At 34.5% G+C, this 8,794-nt stretch overlaps 1 protein-coding gene across 1 annotated transcript in view; it reads left to right on the top strand.

Moving 5' to 3' along the window:
* LOC142336287 (uncharacterized) overlaps positions 1 to 657 on the top strand; it is a 279,116-nt gene extending 278,459 nt beyond the window's left edge. Inside the window, exon 48 of the mRNA XM_075385000.1 lies at positions 68 to 657. Coding sequence (XP_075241115.1) covers positions 68 to 259 — 192 coding nt within the window. The 3' untranslated portion in view covers positions 260 to 657. The remainder of the gene's footprint in view (positions 1 to 67) is intronic.
* The last annotated feature ends 8,137 nt before the right edge of the window (positions 658 to 8,794 follow it).

Raw genomic sequence — 8,794 nt, 5'->3', positions numbered from 1 at the left:
TTTCAAGTCATGTGTTAGATTCATTACATAAGCTGACATTTCGTTCTATAATGTAGTTCCTTTTTAGGTTATGTGTGACTTCGACAGTCAGATGAATTACATAACAGGACATTACTGTGGCAGCAGTTCGGATGAGGAGGAGGACGAGTTTGATAAAATGCTCAACGAGTACAGCAGCCGAAGTCAGCTGATCAACTCGGGTAATGACGAACACTCCTTCTCGGCTCGGAGCTTTAACATTGCTGTAAACCAGCAGTGAGCGAAAAGCACGAAACCAAACAGAAGTTTGATCATTGCGTAATAGTGACTCGGATGTAATTTACAAAAATACAACACGCGTTGCAATTACGAAACCAAAACTCATATACTCTACTATACTTACGACTGAAGATGAGCTGACTACAACTCAATTACTAGACTTGAATATATTCGGACAACCTGTTTCTGTGCTGAGTAAATTACTTCAGCTTCCGAATGACTGACACTCATTTTAGACGACAGACGAGAAAAAAAATACAACTTGTCTTATGACATTGTAATCTCTCGTTTCAAAAACGGCAGCTTGGTTGGCGCTGACATTTGTAGCTATGAGGGCTCCGATTAGCAGGAAAATCAAATGGCAGAATTTTGACAGTAATTCTACTAAGCAAGCTAGGTATTTCTGAATCGGTATTTTTTGCGTCCTGACGCTGTTTTCCAATAATTGTAATATGAAACATCAATTTTTAAAGCAATGATCGCATTATTCAATTACTTAGGTCCATTCTGCTTGTTTGCTTTTCTGCTGATTGGTACTGTTAAGTCCCTGCAAGTAGTTTGTAGACAAAATAATGAACTGATGCTCTAACAGTTCCGTAACCAAGCAACCCGATGTTTATTTTGTTGCTAGCATTTAAGAATACTTCAACAATGTAAGCAAGTTAATGGCTGAGCGCATTTCCATGGAAATCAGCAAAACTCAAGGAATTCAAAATTTAAAAATATACAAATTGTTTTTTTATAAGTTGAATAAGTTGGAAAGCGACCATAAAGCCAGTGAAAAGCAAACTAATGATAAGAAACATAATAAAACGTGGCAAATCTTGCAAAGACCTTAATATATTGCACAAAAATTAAGCATATGTACGATCTTGCATTAGTTTGAAAAATTCAAGAACGTGTCATTAACATTAATAAAGAAATGACAGAGCACGACATGCGTTTAAAACTAAAAAGCACTCGAAACAAGATCTATTTTCTATAAAGTTATGCAAGAATCATGCAACATATACCGTCAAAAACCAAGTCAGAAAGAGATTGTTTTGCAAATATACGAAAAAAATTGTGTATTAGGAACCGGAATCAAATTTCTGAGATTTCGAGTACCTTGATTATAAATTTTCAACAAGAAGGCTGGGTAATGTGCGTTCGCACATAAAGTTCCGACCCCGCTCATTCACATTTTTGTATAAATGTGTGCTAAATGAGGAACAGATAGAAAAACCCAAAAAATTCAAGTATTTTTCAAAACAAAATGTGTATGAACAAAGATCGCCTCCAACGCAAATAACTCAGTGGAGTAAAAAATGCTGCAATAGATTCTTGAGATCAGTCATCATTAAAAAAGCAAGTCAAGACCAGCAACAAAATCAAACAACAATAACAACAAACATTAATTACATTCAAAATTTTGTCCATTTAAAGAAAAAACTTACTAACAAGATCAAAATAGCCTCCGATAAAAGTGAAAGTAAAAGAAATAACGTGTATTCTAATAGAAAAGATATGGGATCACTCAATAAAAAGTCTCGGTGACAATTAGACAACAAAGAACAAAAAACAGCAAAAACTAAAAAAAAATTGGCTTATATTTTTAAAAACAATTAACTTTAAAGTAACAAATCCCGTTAGATGGCAATTGAAACGATCCATTATGTAAATGATCACATACGCCTCTATAAAGAACAACGAAAAGAGACAAAAAAATTCAATTAAAAATTGCGAGAAAACGCTGTCGAAGCCGTAAAGCCTTATTTGGATCCTCACAATATGTTCAATTCAGCCTTACTCGAACTTCAAAAATGTGGTATTGGCCATCTTTTTAAGGGGAATAGGTAATAAGTAAAAGAGAAAAAAGGCAAAATTGATTAGCATGTTTTTTTCCGAAAACAATTGTTTTCAAAGTCATGAAAGCCATTAGCTCCAAAATGAAACAACTAGATATGTTCGCCTTTTCGTCCAAAGGAAGCGCTTGAGACCTGTATTTAGTTAGAATATGTCTTACGTCTACAAAAGGAACCTCAAAAATTGACAAAAAAAATCGAAAATTAGAATCTTCTTGTGCGAAAAACCCCGTGTCGAAACCAGTAAGTTCATAGTGGATTCTTTAAAAACATTAGATTTTGTACATTTGCCTAAACAAGAATAATGTCATTTAAGACCTGTAATTAACGAGACTAGGTAACAAATGGACAAAAAAGAGCACAAATGAGAAGTTAAACGTTAAAAAGAGTTTTTTTAACGTTTATTTTCTCCGGCCGTTAACTTCTCCGGCCGTTAAGACCTTATGATTAGCCTTTCAACATATGAACTGTCTATAATCTGATAATGTAAAAAAACGAGAAAAAAGTGAAAAATTGGCCAATGCCTAAAATTAAAAGAAAATTGTAATATCTAGTAGTATCAAAGCCAGAAAACCAAAACTTAACGCGTAAAACCGCAAAAAAGATTAATATTTAAATCTGTAGAAAGACGAGACTGAATAGGCATTCTTTCTTTGCTGACACTAAACTACAAATTGACCAAATTAAGGAAAAATATTGGCAAAGTTCAATAAGGTATTGTTTTTTTAAAAAGCAAACATTTTAAAAGTCAAAACGACCATCATCTTTCGTGTAAAGATAATAGATACAATGATTTGGAATTGTTTAGAAAACCATTTGGACCTATCAACAGTGAGCTTTGATGTGAATTGTTCTGTTCTTTATTTAACATTAAAAAAACTCGATTTTTTTAAAAAAAATTCCGACTGATTCCAATCCGAATTGTTTATCCATGGTAACAGTCCAAGATTGCACCAAAAAACAGCCCGATATTGCTGTTTGTCCATTAACACTCAATTTTTTTGAATGCTTTAGATCTAGATAATTCGTTAGTTGAAAGATCAAAAATAAATGCTGCGTTTTTGATTGAAGGGCAAAATTTTGATTCTAGACTAACCTCAATGGAAATGGAAGTAAAATTATTTGCCTTTGTAGTTTACAATGATTGTGTCTGTTGTTTTTGGGTTGTGTGCTTCGGTAAAATTTAATCAAAGTGGACTCAAGAAGCTTATTTCGGGCAATTTTGGATGAAAAAGGCTGAATTTTGAAAAATTTAGCCAATGTTTTGGACAGAAAATTTAAATAAAAATTGTCAACAATACTTTTTCTGTCTCTAAAAATAAAATTCACAGTACTGTTGTTAACAATTTTCACGATTTTTATCAAAATTGACGAAATTTTAGGCGAAATTCCGGAAAGAGTTAATAAAAACATCGGAAATCAATCTATTATTCAGAAAACTTCAATAACTCCCTCAATAACTTCAAAACCTCAATAACTCCCTGCAAAATACGAAATTCAAAAAAACTTTTTGATTCCATATTCTAAGCTGGAGGGACTTTTTAATGATGCCACTCACAAACTCTGAACAACGAATATATCGATCGGTCAAAATTGTCTGAACAAAAAAAACCATTTGAGTATATAGTTCCTCCCCCCTCAAGAGGGTTCAGAACAATAAACGAGAAGTAAATCGGGATCTTTTCCGTTTGTGCCCCCACCCCCGCTTATTGGGTGCATATTATTTGAAACCCCAGACGTGCGTGCCAATTTCTTACATGGCAATTTAATACTATGTAATGGCACGTCCTCTGTAACTAGGGGGTGAATAACGTACTGGGGGGGGGGGGGGGGGCTGAATGGATCGCCCAATGAAAGCGAACATCTTTGAAAAGAGAAATTGCGCAACACCAACACTCTTGCAGACTAATAATGCAAATTAGTTCAGCCTCAATGATTGTCACCAAATGAGATGGAACAGTTGTTCAAAAATTATATATTTACCAACTGACACATTGAGTGGTGGAGTTGCAAAATTAATTCGGAGTTGACGAAAAAGACCAACATAACAAATAACGGAAATGACAAAAGGAGGGATTCAATCGAATTATAGAAAGAGACAAAAAAGCGCAGTTGGTGGACAATTAAAATCAATTATAACCGTATTAAAACATTCGCGAGTGCAGACAGATCTTTTCTGTCATCAGTGGTCACAACCTCCGTATCAGAGTTCATTTTCCTTATCGCCCCCAATATTCTTTTTGGACCCTTACTTAACCACTTATATTAAATATAGCTTTGTTTTGCGTATCACTCAAAATTCCCAAAAACGTCTTTTAATTCGGCGTAAAAACCAATTAAATCGGCGCAAAAAAACGTCTTCTAATTCAGCGTAAAAAACGATTAGCAAAGCTTAAGTTCAAAAGACTTGTTTAAAACAAACCTATTGACCTTCAAGAGTGCGGCATTGAACAGCCCTTTTTTGATTGAAATCGAAGAAAAATGACCAGAAGGCTTTTTTCGCGTAGTGCCTTTGATCGAATTAACAACACTTAACAAGTTACACCTCTTTTGTATTGCACTGTGGTTTGAATAAAAAAACTCAAAAACTGTCTTAGAGTTGGAAGGTAGAGTCTTAAAGACGGCAGAACCGGTGCTTTTTAAAAGAAAGGACATCAGCTAAATTTTAGAACCTAATTTCTGAACCGGCATAGATTACCAAATATATACGAAATTTAGCCGTTTGTTAAACAGACTTTTCAATGAAAGCCAGATTTTGCTGGCAGCTATGCTGCGCAAGTCTCATATCTAAATTTGCAAAACTCTTTTCCCAATTAGGAGTCCCATCATAGGGTAAACGCTCGTGATCAAATTCCCTAATCAGTCGCGACATGAGGCTTAGAAGTAATTTCGAGAGCACCCAAGGAGGACACAAACACATATAAAATCAAATGGATTTAAATTAAAACAAAAACACACAATTAAACAGAAAAATATTTCAATTAAAGAGCAAAGACAAACTGGCAATAATCCTGAAAAAAAAATATCAGTTTCCTTGCAAAATTTTGGATGAAACTGAAACAGCAGCCCGCTAGCATTGAAGTTCGATGGTGCTTTTGGAAGTCATTAATTGATGCAAGTTCAAAATCTACTAAGACATTATCGGGCTTACAATCTGGAGCAAAGATTTCTAAGGCATCAAGTAATCTGTTGTACGTGTTTTCCCTTCTGTTTGGAAGGATAGCATAAAAGCAAGCAGAAGCAATACCGAGAAAATATTCAAGAAGAATGTAAATTTAGTAGACGTGGTAGTTTGTTTGGTTGTTGGTTGGTATTAAATTAAATATTCTGTCTAGAAGTCGAACTTGGAAACTTCAATATTTGATATCAAAAATGGGTCACTAAAAATTAAAAGGCCATTGTGATCAACTTTTCCGCTGTCATATTGCAATAACTGTTTAAACCTATCGCGTATATCATAATGCTGGTCTGAGGGTTCATAATTTGACATGTTTTCATTTAAATTGCTCATCATTGTGATGTTTGTATCAAAATGAGTTTTTAAGGCAACGCATACTATGTTGAGAGTACGTTGGTTAAGTTAAAATTGGGAAAACTAGGACAACTGCTTGCGTTATTTTTTTTTACTCATGGCTTTGATGTTTCTTATAGCTTTTTTGTGGCCGGGTTTTCAAAAGAAGCATTATGATTGTGTTCTCCGTTTTCCCGTATAGCTTGTAGCTTTGATAATTCAAGCACTTTCACACAGTAGTTAGCTTGTTTATTCTTTTAACATGAAAGTCATGGCCTTCTACAATCAATATTTGTTTGTTTTTGGAAGAAACTGTAAACTCAATTTCGGCAGTTATCTTGCTGATTTCCAAATGCAATGAAACGAGAAATGTTTTAGAGCTCCATCCACTTTTCAATTGCTTTTAAATGCCCCATTTGGGACTATATGAGATAAAAAATTTGCTAATTGTTACAGCTTTGCTTCGAACTTTCGAGTCGTTAGCTTTATGTTCCTGACGATTATGAGAAATTAATTTATAAATTAAAATCGGGGATGGAATGACTGAGGTGTGAAAATGTGTATTCACACTTCATGCTTTCAAGTCGATTTTAATCTCTATTAATTTGACTATTCAGAGTTGATTAACATCTAATTGTCCTCAATTACAGGAAACTGAAAATCGGGGTGAAATAATATAGGAAATAACTTATTGAGGGGTTAAATGATATAAGGGTTATAAAACCAGGGTTAAAATGTAGGGGTGAAAAGAAGAGGGGGTGAAAAAAGCAGGACACCAGCATTTTAAATGCAACAATGCTGCAAAAAATTGAAGTTAATTTTTATATGGTAACTCAAGCGTTGAGTTGAGCTTTTTACTCGACCTGAATAAAGGACAACATTTCTATCCCTCACAGGATATTACGAGAAATCGTTCACTAGGTGTGAATTTTTCACTGCCATTTATGCGTTTGACCATGCATTGCAGTCAATGGTCATGGCTCAAGTGCTCTTGGAATCTATCTCAGCCTAACATGATACCACCCTAGTCATTCTATTTAACTTTAGTTTAAGAATTTGAAGTTGACTTGAAAAGACTTATTCCTTGTTAAGTTCAGCTCAGCGCAATTTTTACTGCGATTTTCATATCCCTGCTCAGAAAAGAAATACTGACAGTGAAATACGGACTCTACTCAATGAGTTCCCTGAGCTGATCGGCCTAATACAGGTCATTCTACAATGACAAAAATCAGTCCACGGCTCATGAAGTTATGTTTTACATATTGTGCACTGAAGCAGCTACAGTCCAAGTGGGATCCAAAAATTGATTTAACTGAGAAGCGCAGACTTAAATCCAAACCATTATCATTTGGTATACTTTTTGACAGAAAAAAAATGCATCCATTTAGCTGAACGGTAACAAAAAGAACACTTTCTGAAATTTAATTAGCTCTATCTCTCCTCCCCCGCTTCGTAAGCCCATATTTTGTGCAACACTCAAGCTCAAGCTCTCACACATTAAGATTTGATATGCCTTACTGAACAAAAACCTGTAACGGGGGGGGGGGGGGGCTTATAATTTAACGAGATTCTGTAACAAAAGGCAAACTGAACTCGAAAAATTTATTACCGAGGAATTCTTTTCAAAAAATAATGTTCTACTCTCCTTTGAAAGTTTCAGGGATAGAACGCCTTTGCTAGTGTTTTCAATTGAAGATACCATAAAAATTAGTTTAAAATGCTGCAACAATATTTATTTTTAAATTCTCTATGGTGCTTGTAAATTTCAAGATCACGCTGGAAAAGTTCGTCCTCAGTCAACTGTTTATTAGTTGCTTACCTGATCAGAGGAAGACGATGTTGCGGTCGAAGAAGTATGGGCATTTTTTACTTGCCATTTCTTCGAAAACCGCCGTTCTATGAGATTTTCAGTCGAGTTTTCCGTTTTAAGTATAATCTCAAATTTCTTGGTACCGAAACTTATATAATATGTCTTATTTCAGATTTAAACCGTGGTCTTTAAAAATTTCACTCTGCACAAGTAGTTTGGTTTCGACCACCAAAGTCCGTTTTACAAAAAAAACTTTTCTCAATATTTGTTGCGGCTAAGATGTGAAAAGTTAAGAAACAGAAAATTTAAATTTGTTACGAAAAAATAATGTTTTAAGTCTGCATAGAAAACAAAAGTTTCAAATTGATGTAGAAAATAGTTAATGATATGATCGGAGTAGATCTCAATTTAAAACGCTGTCAACAATTTGAATCAAAAAAATTTTCCAAGGTCCGTTATAGCTTCACAAATTGACAGTTACGAGCTGAACCCGCAAAAAATAGTTGATCAGATTTACAGAATTAATTAAAAAAGGAAAATCAACTTTGGGTTCTGCATGTGTTAAGATATTAAAAGCAAGAGTCGAACAGAAGCCAGCCAAGAGAACTTGAGAGCTAATCAAAATCTTGCTCGACAGAAAAATGCAAGCAGAGAAAATTGCAAAAGCTGTCAAACAAACAAAATGAAAAATTGTATTAATTGACAATTTTCTCAAATTTTTTTTTCAACGAGGTCAAAAACCAATTTGACAATGGTTCTGATGACATTCATCCCGCACATGTCTTTCTTTGATCATTTTTCATTTGTTTTCCCGCTGTGTCAAGTAGCTAAATGTACAGCTGTTTACGCTTAATACTTACTAAAAGATCACTCTTTATCTTTGTCTCTTCGTGACAAGTCGGACAAATATTTTTGTGATCTGCTCTCTCCTTTAATTAAAATAGGATTCCAAGTAACTAAAATTTAGTATTCAGGTTCGCACCGCGTGTTTACTTTGTAAAACAAAACAGCATTAGCATCTTGAAAACACTGTTGCAAAAAACACATCACAAACGCTGTCAGTAGCGAGTGATTTTGGCAAATCACATCTCGGGATCGATCCTTTTCGTTGTAAGCCGACTTTAGAGCCTACACTTATATGAGAAAGATGAAAAATTGGAATCTTGATTGGTACTTTTCATAGTCCACCAACTGCTAATGTCACTTTGCTTGCTGAACCCGTAAACATTTGTAGCACTACCGCCTAGACAGGGCACTACCGCCTAGAAATGCGATACCATGGGCAACGCATTCACTAAAACGCAAAAATTGCATTTGATAAATATCAGTTCCCGTATGAAAAAAAAACAGAAACATGAAAGAAAAATAATA

Source organism: Convolutriloba macropyga, chromosome 3 (genome assembly GCF_964194025.1).
Source record: "Convolutriloba macropyga chromosome 3, txConMacr16.3, whole genome shotgun sequence".
NCBI lineage: Eukaryota > Metazoa > Xenacoelomorpha > Acoela > Convolutidae > Convolutriloba > Convolutriloba macropyga.
Note: the sequence above shows the minus strand (reverse complement) of the source record. Positions and strands in the feature narration are given on the sequence as shown.